The 20,907-nt window shown below is 52.4% G+C and overlaps 1 protein-coding gene across 4 annotated transcripts in view; it reads left to right on the top strand.

Moving 5' to 3' along the window:
• MYOCD (myocardin) overlaps positions 1 to 18,381 on the top strand; it is a 230,232-nt gene extending 211,851 nt beyond the window's left edge. For 3 of the 4 annotated variants that reach the window (XM_084647508.1, XM_084647509.1, XM_084647510.1), the window contains exons 8-13: positions 42 to 286; positions 861 to 1,014; positions 2,346 to 3,299; positions 9,698 to 9,811; positions 11,816 to 11,873; positions 15,879 to 18,381. In XM_084647508.1, coding sequence (XP_084503634.1) covers positions 42 to 286; positions 861 to 1,014; positions 2,346 to 3,299; positions 9,698 to 9,811; positions 11,816 to 11,873; positions 15,879 to 16,438 — 2,085 coding nt within the window. In that variant the 3' untranslated portion in view covers positions 16,439 to 18,381. The remainder of the gene's footprint in view (positions 1 to 41; positions 287 to 860; positions 1,015 to 2,345; positions 3,300 to 9,697; positions 9,812 to 11,815; positions 11,874 to 15,878) is intronic. The other variant, XM_084647511.1, reaches the window with a different exon arrangement.
• Positions 18,382 to 20,907: the final 2,526 nt, after the last annotated feature.

Here is a 20,907-nt window from a genome sequence, read left to right on the forward strand (position 1 = left end):
TTCTCAGATAACCCCTGTTCTTTTCTCTGTATGACATGCAGTCAAAATCGTCCAGCGACAGCAAGAACCGCCACAAAAAGCCCAAGGACGCCAAGCCGAAGGTGAAGAAGCTGAAATATCACCAGTACATTCCGCCTGACCAGAAAGCGGAGAAGTCTCCTCCGCCCATGGACTCAGCCTATGCTAGGCTCCTGCAACAGCAGCAGCTCTTCCTGCAGCTACAAATCCTCAGTCAGCAGCATCAGCAGCACTTCAGCTACCCGGGACTCCCCCAAGCACAGCACAAGTGAGTCAGCAGCCTGTGAAGAACAATGTCTGCACAGTAGACTGCGACTTAGATGTTTTGGGGGGCTTTCTAGGCTCTCCTGCAGGTCCCTCCTCGATGCTTATGTGCCTGTTGGTGCAGCATAGCAGGGATCTGGAAGCACAGTTTGAAAATGTTGCGCTGGTCACATCCAAAGCGTTATTCTGATTGGGCAGATGGAGGGATGACAGCCACATAAAGCCTCCTTTGATCCCCCTGAAAATGGACAAGGAAAGATAAGCCTCCTCAGTCCTCTCTCTGCAGCCCCATGAACTCTGCAGGCTCTTGCTGCACTCCTTCCTGGGGCTCCCCATGCCCTGCTATAGTGTCTCCAATGTTCTTTACAATCACCTCTAGATGGAGCATTATATACTGGGACCTTGGGGCACCCCTCTAAAGTGAAGAAGAAAGCAGCTATGATGTAGAAGTTAAATAATATTTTAGATGGGCAGAGGCTGTTCTCTGGTCATCCTTCCATAAGTAAGTCCCGTTTTCTATTAGTAAATGTGGCAAAAACTGGACACTGTTACCAAAAACCTCTCCTTTGTAATTTCAGGCAACCAAGTGAGCAAATGGTCAAAAGTTCAAACTCTTCCTCAACTCCAGTCACCAACATGCCCCTTTCCCCAGTGAAAACCACTTTTTCCGGACAGACCTGTGTTTCTTCTATCAAACCAGGCCCTCTCCCTTCCAACCTGGATGATCTGAAAGTGAGTGCAAACCTCCCATTAGTCATTCGTTAACAGTAATAGTATCTAGCAACACCGTACCTTACAATGAAAATGCTTTGAAGTCTATCAGGCATCCCAAGGTAACAGTGATGAGCTGGTTGGAACCTGAACTTGCATGTTATAGAGCAAGCGAATGCAGCAAAATATACAAGGCATGGAGAAAAGCTAAGTGCCTTTATGTTTCACAAAGTGCTTGGCTTTGTCCTGAGACAAATGATGCAGTGGTACTAGAGACCATGCTATTGCTGCTGTGCAGGAATCTCCGAATTGCCATCAGATTGAGGCAGGTGGTCAGAGCTGTGCCAAATGTTTGCAGGAGAACCCAAAGTGGTAACTCCTTGAGGAGCTGTCTGTGGGGAACAAATCCAGGAACTTATGATTTGAAAAGCATGAGCTTTTACTGCCTGAACTTAAGGACTAGTCCTGTAGCTAGAAGCTGTTACTGAGTCACTAACTCTTATATAGACCAGCCCCAGAGGGGAAAAGGTAGGGAATAAAGACTCACGCTAGATTGATAAAAACAACAAGGAGTCCGGTGGCACCTTAAAGACTAACAGATTTATTTGGGCATAAGCTTTCGTGGGTAAAAAACCCACTTCTTCAGATGCATGGAGTGAAAATTACAGATACAGGCATAAATATTTTAATTGATGTGGGTCATTTACACACACAATTCTTTCAGGTTTTGCTACTTAAACTCAAACATGATTAAAGTCCCAGACCAGTCTCTTGTGGAATCAGGATGTGTAAAATAATCCGTATTATTCAGAGACATGAATAAGGATTAGCAAGTGGAGCATGTGTGTAATGAAGCCCTGGCTGAGTCATCTGGGAAGCCTGAACCTGAGCCATATGGATCTAAAAGCATGAGCTTCTGTTAGCTAGCTGGCCTGTTAGCTCATGACCAGTAGCAGACTCACAAACCTCTATAGGAGGGCCAGCTGCTAGCAGGGACACCAAGCCCCACTGTGTCAGCCTGCGTTCCATGAGAATTACCTCCCTAGGAGCACTGCTATCCACATTACCCATTCACAGCTCCAGCTCTCCATTTATAGCAGCTCTGGCTGCTGAAAGGAGGAATGTATTTCCTCTGCTGGGACACAATGAGGCTGTTAGGCTGTATATGGTGCTTCTAGTGACTGTGAGTAACAGTGAGGGGTGGGGCTCGGTCCCATCAGGCAGGAGGCCAGGAGAACTCTCACTGCTGGAAATATCCACAGCAGGGTATTTCCCCACAAGTGTGTAAGGAGTATGACAGTGAGGGGAGGTGCTGGAAGTGACTGTCACTAAATGGTTGGCTCTGCTTCTAGGTGTCAGAACTGAGGCAGCAGCTCCGAATAAGAGGCCTCCCTGTATCCGGTACGAAAACGGCACTGATGGAGCGTCTGCGGCCCTTCCAGGACTGCAGTGGCAGTGTGGTGCCAAACTTCAATGAAATAACAACGGTCACCTTTCCAGTCACCCCAACAAACACGCTGTCAAGCTACCAGTCACAGCCCTCGGCCAGCATGCTATCCAGCAGCTTCTATCAGTTTGGCAGCACCAGCTCCTCCCCACCCATCTCCCCAGCATCCTCTGACCTTTCCGTCAGTGGCTCCTTACCAGACACATTCAACGATGGACCAATAACTTCTCCACAGTTTGGTCTCCAACCATCCCCTGTGCATGGCAGTGCTGAAGAAAGCCTAATGGGCAGCATGAATGGAGGGAGCATCCAGTTGGAACTGGAAGGGATCAACACAGAGAAAGACAAGATGCTGGTGGAAAAACAGAAGGTCATCAATGAACTGACGTGGAAGCTGCAACAAGAGCAGAGACAGGTGGAAGAGCTGCGGATGCAACTCCAGAAGCGAAAAAGGAACAATGACCTGGAGGAGAAGCAGCCACCCACCCAGCATTTCTTCGGTGTTCCTATCAAGCAAGAAAACACAGTATCCAGCTGTCCATTCTCATCAAAACAAACTGCCTTGAAAGCCCAAGCGAACAGCTTGGATAAACTAAGTAACTGTGGGACACCGCAACTGCCTCACATTGTAAACAGTCTTTGCATGGAGTCAGCAGGCAAGAGCACCATCACCTCCTCCACGTTTCTAAGCCCACAGTGCTCTCCACAGCATTCTCCACTTGGGACTGCAAAGAGCCCACAGCATATCAGTCTGCCACCATCCCCTAACAGCCATTACCTTCTCTCTGTGTCCCCTGGCTCTCAGGGAGAAGGGCGCAGTGTTTCCCCACAGGCCAGCAATCGACTTCGCCCAGCAGCGGTAAGTGGGGAATGCACAAGGCTAATGCCATTCTGTCCTATCTCAATGGAGATTGCACTGGTATTAAAGGTTGCTTTGGGGGTTGTTTATCCAAATCTCTCTGGCCTGGGAATGAGGTTGGGCACAGGCCATTCCATGAGCTCTCCAATGTGCGCTGACTCTGACAACCCTGGAACACCAGAGGAACAGCCTGTCCTGCAGCACTTCCACATCCTTGCTCCCTGTCCTGCCTGGAAGCAGGACGTGCAGCTGCCCTTAAAATGTATCACTCGGCAGCTTCGTCTCTGGCAGAATCGTAAACTGGCCCATGTGAGCACAACAGGGCCGCACAAAACAGACTGGGTTTTCCCATACAGCTCGGGCACTCACAGAACAGTCTTTGGCTTGCAGCATGGGAGCCCAGGCTTAAAGCGCATGCGCAAATGGGAGTTCTCCAGGCAGAGCCAAGGGTTCTATCCCAGGAGCAAACAGGGCTAGCATGCTCAAAGTAGGGCAGTAGTGAGTGGAGTAGCGTCTGCTCCGTCTCCCCTCACCAAGCTGTAGGCTGCATCTTTGTGACTCTACACAAAGCAGTGCCACAGGTCAGGAGTCCCGTGTGCTCCTCTCCAGCCTGGGCCACCTGGCCTACTGACTTCCTTGGCACCCAGGAAGAGAGCAGCAGGAGTGCCAGGGAGAGCTCATCACCCAAGAGCGTGGGTGTGCTGCATAGGGTGTGCCCAGACACAGCCAGTGCTCCATGCAAGCTGCCTCCACCACACAGGCTGAGGTCAGAGTAGCTGGAAGGGCCAAATCCTGAGCACATGCAGTGACCAGCTCCAGTGAGTTTGCCAAGACCCTGTGACACTGGATGTGTTCACAGAGCTGCTCACAATCGAGGGACAGTTAGGAACAAAATGACAGGAGCAACATGGGCAGGAGCAGTACAGCACAGGAAGAGGAGGGCAGCTCTGGGAATCCGGGGGCGCAGGTAGTACAGTTGTTTCGGGGGTTGCTTACCCAAATCCAGGGGGCCCTAAGCGGGAATATTTTGGGAGGCCACCCGCATAACACATACTAAAAAAGCAAATAGGGAGGCCCTTGAGCTGCTTGGGGCCCTAAGCAATTGCTTAGTCTACTTATACCCAGCGCCGGCTCTGTCAGGGGAGACTGCACACCACTGCTGACCTCCAGGGATCAGAAACCATGAGTCAGCCCCAATCCCTGAGCCGTTCACAGTGTTGATGCTGTGTATTTGGTTTGTCGTGTGTTGGTGCTCCCCTGCTATTCCCGGGGGGGGGGGGGCAATCAGTGCTGCCAGTGCCCCCAGTTGGGCCCTGCTGCAGGAGCTCTCACCCTACACTGCCCGTCCCTGCCCAGCAATGAATGCTGTCCCCGCGACAGCCCCAACCCAGACTTCAGCCCCTCTCTGCTCCTCCTTTGGGTCTTGCCCCTTCCAGGCTTGGGGGCTGCACAGGGTCCCCTCTCCCTGTTCCAGGCTAGGGAGCTCCAGGTGCCCCTCATCCCCCTCTGCCCTGACCCAGGCGGGAGCTGCAAAGCGGAGGGAGGGGAAGAGGAACCCTCCCTTCTCTGTTGCTCACAGGGAGAGAGGCAGGAGGGGGCGGGGCCACCCGGAGCAGCTGGGTTCTTTATCTCGCCCTCCCTTCCTGTGAGAATGGCTCTGGCTGTTGAGGGGAGAGGGAGGGGGAGCTCTGCCTGCAGCAGATCTGATTGGTTGCTCACCCCCAGAAGGTGGGCTCACCACAGATGGCTCCCGTACCAGCCAATCCTGTAACAGCAAAAACATTGCAAGAGCTGGGGGTGCTGTGGGAGTGACACGGGGAAGGGGGGCACTGTGTGTGTGACAGGTGGGGGAGGGCCACTCTGGGGGCGATGGGAAGGGATGCACTGTGGGGGTGACACAGGGCAGGGGGTGCTGAGGAGTGACGCTGGTGGGAGGGCCATTGTGGGGGTAACGCTGGCAGGGTAGGGGGCCTGTGGGGGTGACAGGTGGGGAGGAGGAAGCTGTGGGGGGTGACAAACCCAGGGAAGGGGACCCTGTGGGGGTGACAGGCAGGGGGGAGGGGGCTCTCCGTGAACCCCCCCGTTCAGGGAGGCTAGCCCCCTGTCCTGCCCCATCCTCCCAAGGCCCCTCACTCTTGCCCACCACAGCCAGAGGAGCCCCAAGACACCCACTGTGGCCGGAGGAGCCCCAGATGGTTGGCCTGCCCTTCCCCGAGTGCTGACCTGCCCACCTGAGCCACCGCAAGTCCCTGCCCATCTGCCCAAACTGCCGTGAATGCTCTGCCTGAGCCACCCCAAGTCCTGGACAGCCAGAGGAGCTCTGAGCCCTGCTGCGTCCTGGCCCCAGGGCCGTGGCAGGAAGCATTAGCGGAGGCTTAGCCTCCCCCAGCCTCCATTACACTCCACCCATGAGGCCCCTTTGAGGGTGACAGGCAGGGGAGGGGGAAGTTGTGGGGGTGACACAGCCAGGGAGAGGGGGCCCTGTGGCGGTGGCACAAGCAGGGTGAGGGTGCGCTGTGGGGGTGACTTAGCCAGGGAGGGGGTACTCTGGGGGTGACAGGCAGGGAGGAGAGGGTGCCCCAGAGGTGACACCGGCAGGGGGAGGGGGCGTTCTGGGGTGACAGGGAGGGAAGACTGGAGGATGACTCTGGGAGCAGGGCACTGTGAGTGACGGGCAGTGGGAGGGAGAAACTATGCAGGTTGCAAAGGGAGCAGGAGACTGTAGTGGGGTGACACAGGGCACAGGAGGGGGCAGTAATTTAGGTGGTGGCACAAGCAGTGGGAGCTGGATACTGGAGGGGTGACACAGGCCATGGGAGTGGGGTAATATAGGAGGTGACACAGGCAGCAGGATCAGGGCAATATTGTGGGGTGTCACAGGGAGCAGGGTTGTACTGTGGAGAGCAACAGAGTTGCAGCCAGGGAGCAGGTGTAATTATTGGGTTCCTCTGAACCCAAAACTCCTAGGGTGCCAGTAGCCTTCAGCAGCTCGGCCTTGTAGCCCAGCCTTGGAGGGTCCCATACCCACTCAGGCATGTGGCTAAGGGAAAGGGTTTTACTAGGATGGCAGGGAAGGGGCGAAGGTGCAAATACCCAGGTACAGAGGCTTAAACTGTTACAGTTCAAACTGAGCAATAGCAGTACGTGAATGGGGCTTTTAAAGCCTCGTGCCTGGGGTGCCCTCTCCATCCAGTCTCTATTCCAGCAAATAAGCATTTGAGGGTTACCAAGCCAGGCTTCGTTCGTGACTCTCATAGGGCCACTCTGCACTGGCTCCCTGGCCAGCTTCTGTCGCTCCAGATAAGGCACACACAGACCTGCACCCAGCTGTGATGTCCAGCAGGCACAGCCGGTTTCACAAACAGCTCTGTCCCCTTGCCTGGCCTGGGGGAGGGTATGTGCCATGGGGCGTTGTAGTCCTCGTCCTTGTAGCTCCATTGCACAGGATTGTACCACAGGGAGCAGCGGGGGGAATGGCACAGGGGGCCGGGTTGTACCATGGGGAACAGCAGGATCATGGCACAGGGGGCCGGGTTTTACCCTGGGGAGCAGCAGGGGGGAATGGCACAGGGGGCTTGGTCGTACCCTGGGGAGCAGCAGGGTCATGGCACAGGGGGCCAGGTTATACCCTGGGGAGCAGCAGGGGGAATGGCACAGGGGGCCGGGTTGTACCATGGGGAACAGCAGGATCATGGCACAGGGGGCCGGGTTTTACCCTGGGGAGCAGCAGCGGGAATGGCACAGGGGGCCAGGTCGTACCCTGGGGAGCAGCAGGGGGGAATGGCACAGGGGGCTGGGTCATACCCTGGGGAGCAGCAGGGGGAATGGCACAGGGAGCCGGTTGTGCCCTGGGGAGCAGCAGAGGGAATGGCACGGGGGGGCCGGGTTGTACCATGGGGAACAGCAGGATCAAGGCACAGGGGGCCGGGTTTTACCCTGGGGAGCAGCAGCAGGAATGGCACAGGGGGCCAGGTCGTACCCTGGGGAGCAGCAGGGGGGAATGGCACAGGGGGCTGGGTCATACCCTGGGGAGCAGCAGCGGGAATGGCACAGGGAGCCGGTTGTGCCCTGGGGAGCAGCAGAGGGAATGGCACAGGGGGCTGGGTCATACTCTAGGGAGCAGCAGGGGGAATGGCACAGGGGGCCGGGTCGTACCCTGGGGAGTAGCAGGGGGAATGGCACAGGGGGCTGGGTCGTACCCTGGGGAGCAGGAGGCTCATGGCACAGGGAGCCAGGTCGTACCCTGGGGAGCATGAGGGTCATGGCACAGGAAGCAGGGGCACAATGTCATCATTTTAATTTCCAAAGTGGCCTCTAATCATCGCCTTTATTTCAGAGTCTCTTGTGTTTGCACTCAGGTCAACTCTGCATGCCCAGCTGTGTGTGTGAATTAGGAGTGTCTGACTCTCCTGAATTGCATGTGCAGGTGTCAGCGTTTGGGGGCGTGGAACATTTGCAAGCCCAAAATTTCTGATTGACACCATTTGGCAGGGTAGGTGGAGAGAGGCTGGGGCTGCATATCGGGTGCCATGGGGGGCACCTCACCCTACCTCTGCAGTTCCAGTCTCTGGCCACATTCTCCTCACGTGGCTAAAAATCAGACACCATAACCCAGGCCCACCTATAAACAATATAACCAGGGCAGCTCTTCTGTCTTCTCAGCTCCCTGTCCCACAGCAACCCCCTCCTCTGCCCTGATGTGAGCGAGGCCATTGGGAAGGTTCTGAGCCTAACTGTGCTTGGCGTGAGTCCTTCCCAGCTGGGGCTGCCTCTCAGATCTCCAACTGGGAAGTCACACTAGTGCCGGGGGTCCTCACCTGAGGAGGGCGTGTATGACAGAGCAGCATTAATGACCTGTGCTCTCTGTGAGATGGATCTGAGCCATTCCTCTTGGTTCCCATTTGGGGTGTTGATGGGTCACTGAGAATCCTGGTGAAGAAGGAGCTCCAGCTGCTGCTGCTGGGATATGTGTGCATCACTCCCACACTAATCAACACTCCCAGAAATAACACTGCCTGCCACAGTCATGCTGCACCTTGCCATGATAACACCATGGGAACAGAGGAGACAGAGCCAGCCAGCAGGGACAGAGCAGTCTTGGAGCAAAGTAGAAGGAAAGGGAAAGGAATTTGTTATCTGCAGGGAGGAGGTTGGTAGCTAATCTTTTCACAGATTCATAGACTTTAAGGCCGGAAGGGACCGTTCTGATGTTGTCTGGCCTGCTGCATAACAGGCTGCATGCAGAATGCTACTCAGTCACATTCATTGGCAAGAACCCAGAACAAAATGAGCAGGTGTTCTAGCAAGTTTCCCTCAGAACCTCTACCAAGAAACTCATCTTTGAGTTGCAAGATTCCTGCTAGGCCAGTGTGTGAGCCCCTTCTAAGAAGAAGACACCACTGGTTCTGTAAATGCTCTGTGTCTGTTTTCTGAAGTGGTGAAATGGGTGGGATTAGAAAAACTGCAGGATAAAACCTGTGCAACTCATTCCCTTGTGGCTTAATCCGGCCTCACAGTATTCTTCTCACCACTTACTTAGGGCGAGTAATTGGGACATTTAAAACAGAAGCAGTTTTTCCACGAACATCAGAAGTGAAGGGCAGGAGATTTCAGGCTGAGGGGGATCTAGTATGACAGTTTTGCAAGGATGCCCTAACCCATGTAAACCAGATCTTCAGAGAAGGTCCAGAGAATTGACCCACTGTGCCTCTAGAGACCCTTTGACAAGGGGCAGTAGAGATGAGTGCTGGGGTTACTGCATTTCCTAGCTGGAGCATTGTCCAGTGATTCAGACAATTGAGTCATACAGTGGAATTCGGGTTGGGTGTCAACAAACAAGCATTGCACTGATTAGCATAAGGATGACTAGCATAAGGATGGTCAGGATCAGCTAGGGCTGCTGTAAGAAGGGAGATAAGGCCAGAAGAGGTGGGTTCATGCACCAGTAACGCGGTATCTTTGGGACCTTGCTGTCTATGTTTGGCCAATATTTTTCACCAGCATATTATTTTGCCTGGTTTTGCTCTTCCTCTTGTTCTGGTGTAGGAATGTTCAGAGCTGAGCTGAACAGAGGTGCTGAAAGACAAACTGCTCAGGGTCACCTCATGTTAAAATGCACAGGAACTGTGCATACAGACAGACCTGAATGATTTCCTCATAGCTAGGGGAACTCATAACTAGTCTCCTGAATCCATCTGTCCTGTCCCTAGGCTTGATTCTTCCCTCACTTAGTCTGGTTTGGCCCTGGTGTAATACCATTGACTCCAGTGGAGTTACTTCTGGTTTACACTGGGGTGAGAGACGGCTTGGGCCCCAAATAAAGGTAGCAAGAAAGGCAGAGAGGAGCATAACCTTTTGCCTGTGGATTGATTACATTTCCCTATATTTCCCCCACGCAGATGACTACGCAGGCAGGTCAAAAGTTTTCTATTCCATCCCCAAGTTTTTGTAAGTCAAGCCCAGCCCTCTCGGAGGTAAAGCAGCCTCCATCCTATGCGGATGCAGTGAAGCAGGTAACTGCATGGTTTTTATTTTCTACAGGAATAGGTTTTACCATTTTGATCTTGTTTTATTTTGATTGAGTTTTATGGAAGTAGCAGCTGTGGCGATTACAGCACATCGCCTGGTCTGTGAGTGAAGCAGGCACATTGGATGTGTACGAGAAATAGCTTGAACTGACATTTTAGGCCTAAGTGCACAAAAGGCATTAGGTGCCTAGAAGATCACTGTGATCCACAAAGCCTGAGTTGGGTGCCCAGGCTCCCTGTCCATTGAATGGGAAGAGTGAGGCACCTTAGACTGCAATCCACAAAAGCCAGCACACTAGGCATGAGCTAGCCAACGGGAGAGGCCAGTGACAGGGGTACATGGTCAGAGGTAGGTGCAAATGCTCTCTTGGCACTCAGTGCCTGTGCTGTCAGCAAGAATCCCAGAGGGAAGGAGAACAATGATAACCCAGAACTGTCAGCCTAGCGGTTAGGGGTCTTACCAGGGATGTGGAAAGCTTTCCCCACCCCGGTTCAAGTCCTACTGCTACCTGAAGGGGGTATTCTTTTGTGTGAGCTCACCTGAGGCCCCGGCCGGTAGAGGTGGGTAGCCTCTGAGTGTGCCTGTCAGACAGGGTCCCGCATGTGACTTAGGCGGCCAAGCACTGCTCTTCCCCCAGTTTGTGAATTTGCTCCGGGGCGTAGGTGGGATGCCCACAGGGGGCCAGGTTCACATGCCCAGCGGCAGGAACACAGGCACTAGGGAACATTTACTGCAAACTATTAGGCGCTGAGTAACCCTAGGCACCTATGGGAGCAGCTGGAGTTTTGTGCATTACAGTGCTCCAGAAACTGGGCCTTAGCTGCCTAACCCCTGTTGTGCATCCAGGCGTTAGCTGCTAAACAATTGTCTCAGTGTGACAGAAAAGCATCAGACTTGATTTGACTTGAATACTGTGCTGGTGAAGGTGCTAGGCTGACAGCTCTGCAGACTGATGCCCTGGTCAAGCAGAGCAGAAGGGGCTAGTGATACGGAGAGCTCCAGTTTTTGGTGCCCAAGTTGAGACACCTCAAATGGATGTGAGCTCCAAGCGGGTGGGGGCGCTCAACACTGTTTGGAAACTTGGCCCCTTTGAAGTGTCCCAACTTGGGCACAGCAAATCACTAGTCACTTTGGAAAATCTTGGCTCCTGTAGTTAGACCCAGAGCAAGTACAAGTTTGGCCTGCTCTGCCCCCTGCAAGAGTGCCTCAGCCTTGTGCCTGAGGTGGAGGGGGTAGCTCAGTCTCCGTAGTCCGTTTCATCCCTGGCATCTCATGAGACTGCAATCAGGGTGCCACTTAGTGCCAGCTGTGATGATGGATAGTAGTTCCATTGGTAACTAGACTGAGACCACCAAACTCATCCTACGTGGGCCATTGGATAGCACTAAGTATTGGCATATAATGGCTGGGGGACAAGGAGTCATTTTGTATTTAAATCAAAGGAAACAACAAGGAAAGTGCATTTCATCAGCAAGGCTCAGCTGGACAGCAGGGGGATGAGGGCATGGGGGAGCAGGCATCTTCTGGGGCAAGCACTGAGTGTGCTGGGCACAAGAGTCCCAAGGAGACTGTGTGCACCCAACTTGGTCCTCAGGCTCCTGAAGCCCAGCTGCAAAGCAGAGGCTGATTTAAATGGTTGTAATAGATGGCTGTGCAGCGACTATGGAGCCTATGAGCTCAGTTCTACCTGCAGGGAGGGGACAGAGACCAGCTCATTGCTCACTAGCCACAGCAAATTAGGAAATCGGGAGCCAAGCACATCCACACTGCATGGAGAGTCCTCTTGGTCCCAGGGATTCCCTTTGTCTTCCCCGTCTCTGGATGCCAATCCCGGTCACACGTTGGGGTTTCAGCATACTCTTCAGCATAGCATGGGATCTCACCTTTCCAGCACTCTAGGACTAGCAAAGCTGCATCTTGTGCTCTGGCCCCTGGCCTGAGAAACCGCTTCTAACCCCCTGCTCTCCTCTTGTGGTGTTTTGCTGCAGCAGATGACTCGAAGTCAGCAAATGGACGAGCTCCTGGATGTGCTGATTGAGAGTGGAGGTAGGCAGAGATTTGATACCTTACGCACAGTACCCTTGCTGGAAAAGCATGCTCAGCGCCGTGGTCACCGTGAGAGCCCCATTGGAGCAGCCTCTTTGAGGCTGACATCTTGCATTGGCTTTCCCTGAGGAAGGAATGGCTGAGGCTGGTTTTAAAGCTTTGTTTTCCATTACACAAGTGGAGCAGTGCTTTGGAGGCACCCTGCACATGTCCACCACTGCTGGGGAGCTTTGCTTTTAACAAATCCTCATGTACATTACTGTAACCACTTTCCTGTGGAGAGCTTGTCCTGTGGTTATCAGCCATACCCATTCTCTAGAGAGAGAGCACCGCCCACGCCCGTTCCCTAGAGAAAGAGCACCGCCCACGCCCATTCCCTAGAGAGAGAGCACCGCCCACGCCCATTCCCTAGAGAGAGAGCACCGCCCGCGCCCATTCCCTAGAGAGAGAGCACCGCCCGCGCCCATTCTCTAGAGAGAGAGCACCGCCTGCGCCCGTTCCCTAGAGAGAGAGAGCACCGCCCACGCCCGTTCTCTAGAGAGCACGACCCACGCCCGTTCCCTAAAGAGAGAGCACCGCCCGCATCCATTCCTAGAGAGAGAGCACCGCCCGCACCCGTTCCCTACAGAGAGATCACTGCCCTTGTCCATTCCCTAGAGAGAGAGCACCACCCACACCCATTCCCTAGAGAGCACCACCCACGCCTGTTCCCTAGAGAGAGAGAGCACCGCCCACATCCGTTCCCTAGAGAGAGAGAGAGCACCGCCCGCATCCGTTCCCTAGAGAGAGAGAGAGCACCACCCGCATCCGTTCCCTAGAGAGAGAGCACCGCCTGTGACCGTTCCCTAGAGAGAGAGCACCGCCTGTGACCGTTCCCCAGAGAGAGAGCACCGCCTGTGACCGTTCCCCAGAGAGAGAGCACCGCCCGCACCCGTTCCCTAGAGAGAGAGCACCGCCCGCACCCGTTCCCTAGAGAGAGAGCACCGCCCGCATCCGTTCCCTAGAGAGAGAGCACCGCCTGTGCCCGTTCCCTAGAGAGAGAGCACCGCCTGTGCCCGTTCCCTAGAGAGAGAGCACCGCCCGTGCCCGTTCCCTAGAGAGAGAGCACCGCCCGTGACCGTTCCCTAGAGAGAGAGCACCGCCCGCACCCGTTCCCTAGAGAGAGAGCACTGCCTGCGCCCGTTCCCTACAGAGAGATCACCGCCCTTGTCCATTCCCTAGAGAGAGAGCGCGACGCCTGTGCCCGTTCCCTTGAGAGAGAGCACCACCCACGCCTGTTCCCTAGAGAGAGAGCACCGCCCACATCCGTTCCCTAGAGAGAGAGAGCACCGCCCGCGCCCGTTCCCTCGAGAGAGAACACCGCCCGCGCCCGTTCCCTCGAGAGAGAGCACCGCCCGCGCCCGTTCCCTCGAGAGAGAGCACCGCCCGCGCCCGTTCCCTCGAGAGAGAGCACCGCCCGCATCCGTTCCCTAGAGAGAGAGCACCGCCCGCGCCCGTTCCCTAGAGAGAGAGCACCGCCCGCGCCCGTTCCCTAGAGAGAGAGCACCGCCCGCGCCCGTTCCCTAGAGAGAGAGCACCGCCCGCGCCCGTTCCCTAGAGAGAGAGCACCGCCCGCGCCCGTTCCCTAGAGAGAGAGCACCGCCCGCGCCCGTTCCCTAGAGAGAGAGCACCGCCCACGCCCGTTCCCTAGAGAGAGAGCACTGCCTGTGACCGTTCCCTAGCGAGAGAGCACTGCCTGTGACCGTTCCCTAGCGAGAGAGCACCGCCCGCGCCCGTTCCCTAGAGAGCTCTGTCTGTGCCCATTCCCCACAGAGAACAATGATCCTGTGATGCTTTCTCAGGGGGACCCAGAGCTGTTAGTCACTGTGTGACCCCTCTGCTCCAGCTAGAGACAGATTTGCTGGTGCTAAGTTGCTACCCATGCCAAACAAAGTTCTCGGGGCTCTGTCAGCCCTTACTTTGCCTTACAGGTAACACTTGTGCACTGCAGTTCCTGAGCCCCCTCAGAAACCATTCCCCTGGAGCACCCAGCCGCTGCCATTGGCGACTCACAGAAATTATCTTGCTATCTCCAACTAAGAATTCACGCTTTGCTTAGTATTACAGCCCAGAGGTCTTCATATGATCTAACAGAGAGGTTTATTAAGAAAGATCGAGATTTCAATGATATAAAGAAGGGTAATGAACCCAGAAATGGTTACAAATAAAACAGAGTGTAACACACTTCTAAGAGACAAACATAACTTTAACAGGTTAAAATCTTGGTCTCAGATAAGCAGCTTACCTAAAGCAACCTCTCAGCATCACCAGCCACCAGGGCCAGGATCCAGCTTTCATGGATACAAAAAGTGCTGTCCTATTTGCTCAACAAAGGGGGACACCCTTCTTACAGTCCAGTAAGCCTTGGCACTGTATCCTTTGGAAGTGTGCCCCCGGATAAAGGTCTTCTCCTCTGCTGTTTCCTCTCCCGGGAGCTGAAGTCATGCAGCTTTCTTAGCCTATTAACATGTTCGTCCCTTTTGCCTCCGATGCAAATGTAATTACCCATTGACTTAGGCTTGCTTTACATCTGAGACCTATGCAGCCAGGTAAAGCAACATTCCTTTGTCTGTGTTGATAACCTCTGTTATCAGCCCTGCCCAGTTACCTAGTGTAAACCTATTTTTAGCACATACATACAACTTCTTGAAGAACACCTGTACAGACATCTCATGATGCTTATGCTGACCAGTAGAATATAAGCTTTCATTTGATACCTCATATGACAGTCTTTAGAGATAAATACTATACCAGCCATGTGCTGGTTACAATGACTCTGTCGGGCCTGGCAGGTATTGCTGACACAGAGCAGTGAACCACTAATGGCTTTTGAGTCACACAGTGCCCATTCCCCACACTCATTTACCACGGCCATGTCTAGGCCAAGCATTGCCTAGGCCCATCCCTTTGGGGAACACTAATTATGCCCCTTGCCCACACATACGAGCTACGAAGATGCATTATCTGCTCTGATGATGGCCTACAGGGCCATTGTCTGTACCCTGTCCATATGCCAGTGCCTATTGAGAAAGCATCATTGATGCTTACCTGTCAGTTGGCTTCCATACTAGGTAATCAAACTTTAAAAGCATCTCCTGTCACTCGCTCCTTAGATGGGTTGGCTCCGTGTTCTCGGGCATTGCTGATTATAGCGTTCCATGAGTAGGCCTTGTGGTGACTTTGGAAGCTGAGCAGTTGAGGGCTGGTACTAGCAGAGCCCTGTATGACATGGACAAACCAGGCCATTCTGGGGTGATTTGACAAGAAAGCCAAGGACCCAGGTGTCCTATTTACAAAGGGTCAGAGCAACATTCTGATCCTGAGTCACCCCGAGCCTGAGAGTCAGTTGGGCCATCCACTCAGTGCCGCACTTTCCCCACATACCCTGGGCTGGCTCTCCTTTCACCAGTGAGACCATGCTGATCCATGTCAGTAGCAACAGTCCCAGTGCACTCTCTGTCCCCGCACGGCCGAGAGCTAACTGGGTCTCTTAGCAGAGGGTTGTTGCAAGGAGGCAGTTGAAGGAGGACAGTGTGATGGGTTTTCAGATGTCTCTGGGGAACTCCTCCCATGCACAGCGGCATGTATTGGAAAATCAAACTCATGGGCAGTGTAGGCTGGCATCCTTGGCGGCAGCATGACTGCAGATAAGAGGATAAATAGTACAGGGCTAAGCCAGGAAGAGCCTTGCAACTGAAGACGGGCAGTTTGTGTTTGATAAGCTGGAGAAAAGGGAGCTGGTGGATGGATGTGAAGTGTGTGTGGGGGGTAAATGGTGCAGGGAGGAAGGAGGTCTTGTTGGAAGATGTCCGTTTTTGCACTGATAAGGTTGGGGGAACCCTGAGAGGAACAAAACGGTGGGGTAGGCTCTGAGGGAAAGCAGGTAGTCAAAGCATGTGGCCAGTGCAGATGGCTCAGGCTGTTACATGGTGTGGGTCTAATCTCTCCATTTCCTTTTGCAAACAGAAATGCCAGCCATTGCCAAAGAAGATCGTTCCTGCCTCCAAAAAGTACCTCAGATAACGGTGTCTTCAGGGAACACCAGCACTTCACTTCCAAAGGCCTCTGCTCCGTTTGAACATGTTTCCTCAGCCCAACTCTCATTTGACCACTGCACAGGCAGCAATGACACTCACCTTGAAGTCTTATTAAATTCCCAGAGTCCCCTGGGAAAGGTCAGCGAGATCCCCCTCCTGAAAATGGGCGGTGAGGAGTCTCACTTTGAAGGGCTGATGGATGGGTTTTCCAGCAAAGTTGCAGATGAACTTCTGACATCTCAGGAGATTCCTCTCTCGCCCATGGAGACCCAGCTGTCACCCTCCTCTGGTGAAGGCTCCGGTTTACAAATGAGTTTCACTGAATCGCCCTGGGAAACGATGGAATGGCTGGATCTTACCCCACCTAGCTCAGCCACTGGCTTTGGCTCTTTCACCACCACCGGGCCCAGCCTCTTCAATATAGATTTCCTAGATGTTACTGATCTCAGCTTAAACACCACCATGGACCTTCACTTACAGCAGTGGTGAAAGGTGGGGGCACTACAGATGGGAATGTACAGCAAAAGCAGCCAACCACAAGTCCTTTCATTAAACAACAGAACCAACAGGAACTGAGTCCTGGCCCAAAGGGCTAATGTGCGAACCAGTCAGGGGAAACTGGATTTTTCCCAATACATAATTCCTGTCCTTTTTCAGTGACTAAGAATTGTCAGCACAATGACGCTGAGCCTTTATGTTTCACACCTATGTGGCTATTGATGCCTTTTAAAAATTAGACTTCTCTAAAACATTTTTTTATACTTTTTCAGTTTTAGCAGCCATTCACATGAGAACTGGAGTAGCTCGTGACATATTGTGTGGAAAAGAGACCTCACCTGGGAGGAAGCACGAAAGCATCCAGAACAGGGTCCAAGGCATTGCTACCGAAAGCTGCCTCATCTCCTTTAAGAAATACTGCACGGCACATCTTAGCCATGGAGAAAGGCCCAGTTTGGTCAGAAGTATTGTGGGTAGCTAGTGCCATGCTGTCTGCCCACCACAGTGACAAAACACACTGCACTGTACAGCCAGGTCCACCTCGCTCTGCTTCCAGTCTCCATTCCAATTAGTCATTGATCAAAAATGGTTTTGAAGCAAAGTCCCCATAGCACAGACAGCTGCTGTCCAGTCAAGGGCAGAGAGTTGTGCCATGTCAGAGATGTGCCAGAACTCATGTGAGCACATCTCATATGGTCACTTTTAGTGAGTGAAAGCCAAGGCGTGTTCCATGCTGCACAGTTACATTTTATAATTTGACCTCAAAGAAGCCCACACCACAGATGTCCTGATACCTGACTCCAGCTGCTCAGGTTGCTCATAGAACTACTGAAAGAACCTGATGCACTGACAGAGCTGTCAATTTCCTACTAATGTGGTATAAGTAACTGGTGTGGTATAAATATGTCTCCAGCAGGGGACAAGGAGTATGTTGAACCAGGAAGTAAACAAACAGAAGCTCTGGGGGGAATCCCTTGCACTTTTCTCTGCAGTATAAGAAACCTGAGGATGAACCTCTCCTGAACCCTGAACTTGCAGGGAACCCTGAGGGTGGGGGAGAGCCACAGAAATTCAATTGCAATAAATAGCCCCTCCTGTGTGTTCCCCAAGAAATGCAATGGGTCAGAACAGGCCCTTAATTGTGGCTGGAGTTTGTGTGACCATCTGCTTGTGCAGTCTATGCTCCCTATGCCAGCCCTCCTCCCTGCCATCCCTCTCCCCTTCGCGCCTCTCTCCCTCCATTTTCTGAGTTTACTGCTGCCCCACCAGTTGCTCTGCTCAGAGCAAGGTCATCCAGAGAACAGCTGTGAATCCACAAGGCTAGAGGAGCTCGTTCTTCCCAGTTCATCAGAGATGGATGCTTTGCTGCAGCACTGGCTGCAGTAGGAAACCACCTGCCTTTCTCCTCTGAATCATGGTGCAATATTGTTCACTGGGGTCCCCGGTGACAAACGGCCATCTTGTCACCGTTTGGCTTCCACCAAAGAATCTGATGTCTACTGTTTTAGGGATGCATCTACGTTTTTAGGAATTACCTGTCAGCTGTTTTGCAAAAGAAAATATTGTTGCTGACAAAGATTGTTAAAATATTTACAGCCCGCGTGTATTTAATATTTGTGTTACTGGAAGGGCAGCACACTGGCCATGCAGTCATTTGGGGAAGAGCCCAGTGCAAAGGGACTGTGGGGCAGGGGGACACTCCCATGTGGGCAACTTGCTGAAGATTTGTTGGAGCCTGAGGAGGAGTCTCTGCAACCCTCTTTGGCCTCAGTTGATGAGGTATTATGTTGTTGCATGTTGTATAAAGAACATGTTAGTAGCTTTTCAAAGTCACTATTTAAAGCACCACTTTTCTATTGTACAAATGTTCACCAGACACTGGTAGCTAGAACAATCACAAGTTGCAATTTGTTAAAAGAATTTCTTTTTTTATAAGTGAGCGATTTTAGAAACCATTCCATGGTGAATTTTAATAGCACTTGAATCCAGACTAGTTTAGCTGCTGCACTGCCTAAATGTACAGGGCTTCCCAGGTAGTTTTCTCCTCTCGACAAATGTATTTCCTTATTTAAAGTGATGCTGTCAACTTAAAACTTATAAACAGACACGTTTCCTCAGCTATGTTACCAACAACACCTTCTTTATTAAATACCCTCTTGTCTTGTCACTCTCTCTGCTCTCAGATTGCTGCTTCATTTTGCTCAGCTGGGACAAGGACAGCCACTGAATTCAGTGTTCAGTTTGTGACAGGTTCCCCCCGGGGTGCCACCTGGAACTGAGGTACCACTAAGCCCCTTGACCCACCAGCCTGGGCTCTCTCTCACACTGTGCTGTGGTCACAAGCTGCAAAGCCCTCCAGCCTGCACTTTCATCAGCATTCACACACATAGGGACACACCCAGCTGCAGTTACACGCAGGCTCTCTAACCACCAGCTTCCCAGCCTAGGACCCCAGAGCAATACCATCCTGCCCTGGTCAAATCTGGTCAGTGTATGGGTTTAATATCTGGTCTGCCTCTGCCTCAATGTGAAGAGAACAGTGCACACTTGTGGTAAGCAGAGATTTTCCCCAAGCACTCCAGTCAAAGCTTACTGCTTTGGATTAAAACATAAAATAAGTTTTTAACTACAAAAGATAGATTTTCATAGAATCATAGAATATCAGGGTTGGAAGGGACCTCAGGAGGTCATCTAGTCCAACCCCCTGCTCAAAGCAGGACCAATCCCCAATTAAATCATCCCAGCCATGGCTTTGTCAAGCCTGACCTTAAAAACTTCTAAGGAAGGAGATTCTACCACCTCCCTAGGTAACGCATTCCAGTGTTTCACCACCCTCCTAGTGAAAAAGTTTTTCCTAATATCCAACCTAAACCTCCCCCACTGCAACTTGAGACCATTACTCCTTGTCCTGTCCTCTTCTACCACTGAGAATAGTCTAGAACCATCCTCTCTGGAACCACCTCTCAGGTAGTTGAAAGCAGCTATCAAATCCCCCCTCATTCTTCTCTTCTGCAGACTAAACAATCCCAGTTCCCTCAGCCTCTCCTCATAAGTCATGTGTTCCAGACCCCTAATAATTTTTGTTGCCCTTCGCTGGACTCTCTCCAATTTATCCACATCCTTCTTGTAGTGTGGGGCCCAAAACTGGACACAGTACTCCAGATGAGGCCTCACCAATGTCGAATAGAGGGGGACGATCACGTCCCTCGATCTGCTCGCTATGCCCCTACTTATACATCCCAAAATGCCATTGGCCTTCTTGGCAACAAGGGCACACTGCTGACTCATATCCAGCTTCTCGTCCACTGTCACCCCTAGGTCCTTTTCCGCAGAACTGCTGCCTAGCCATTCGGTCCCTACTCTGTAGCTGTGCATTGGGTTCTTCCGTCCTAAGTGCAGGATCCTGCACTTATCCTTATTGAACCTCATCAGATTTCTTTCGGCCCAATCCTCCAATTTGTCTAGGTCCCTCTGTATCCTATCCCTGCCCTCCAGCGTATCTACCACTCCTTCCAGTTTAGTATCATCCGCAAATTTGCTGAGAGTGCAAACCACACCATCCTCCAGATCATTTATGAAGATATTGAACAAAACCGGCCCCAGGACCGACCCCTGGGGCACTCCACTTGACACCGGCTGCCAACTAGACATGGAGCCATTGATCACTACCCGTTGAGCCCGACAATCTAGCCAACTTTCTACCCACCTTAGAGTGCATTCATCCAGCCCATACTTCTTTAACTTGCTGACAAGAATACTGTGGGAGACCGTGTCAAAAGCTTTGCTAAAGTCAAGAAACAATACATCCACTGCTTTCCCTTCATCCACAGAACCAGTAATCTCTTCATAGAAGGCGATTAGATTAGTCAGGCATGACCTTCCCTTGGTGAATCCATGCTGACTGTTCCTGATCACTTTCTTCTCATGTAAGTGCTTCAGGATTGATTCTTTGAGGACCTGCTCCATGATTTTTCCGGGGACTGAGGTGAGGCTGACTGGCCTGTAGTTCCCAGGATCCTCCTTCTTCTCTTTTTTAAAGATTGGCATTACATTAGCCTTTTTCCAGTCATCCGGGACTTCCCCCGTTCGCCACGAGTTTTCAAAGATAATGGCCAAGGCTCTGCAATCACAGCCGCCAATTCCTTCAGCACTCTCGGATGCAACTCGTCCGGCCCCATGGACTTGTGCACGTCCAGCTTTTCTAAATAGTCCCTAACCACCTCTTTCTCCACAGAGGGCTGGCCATCTGTTCCCCATGTTGTGATGCCCAGCGCAGCAGTCTGGGAGCTGACCTTGTTCGTGAAGACAGAGGCAAAAAAAGCATTGAGTACATTAGCTTTTACCACATCCTCTGTCACTAGGTTGCCTCCCTCTTTCATTAAGGGGCCCACTCTTTCCTTGGCTTTCTTCTTGTTGCCAACATACCTGAAGAAACCCTTCTTGTTACTCTTGACATCTCT

This window comes from Lepidochelys olivacea, assembly GCF_965140295.1.
Source record: "Lepidochelys olivacea isolate rLepOli2 genome assembly, chromosome: 14".
Classification (NCBI taxonomy): Eukaryota; Metazoa; Chordata; order Testudines; family Cheloniidae; genus Lepidochelys; species Lepidochelys olivacea.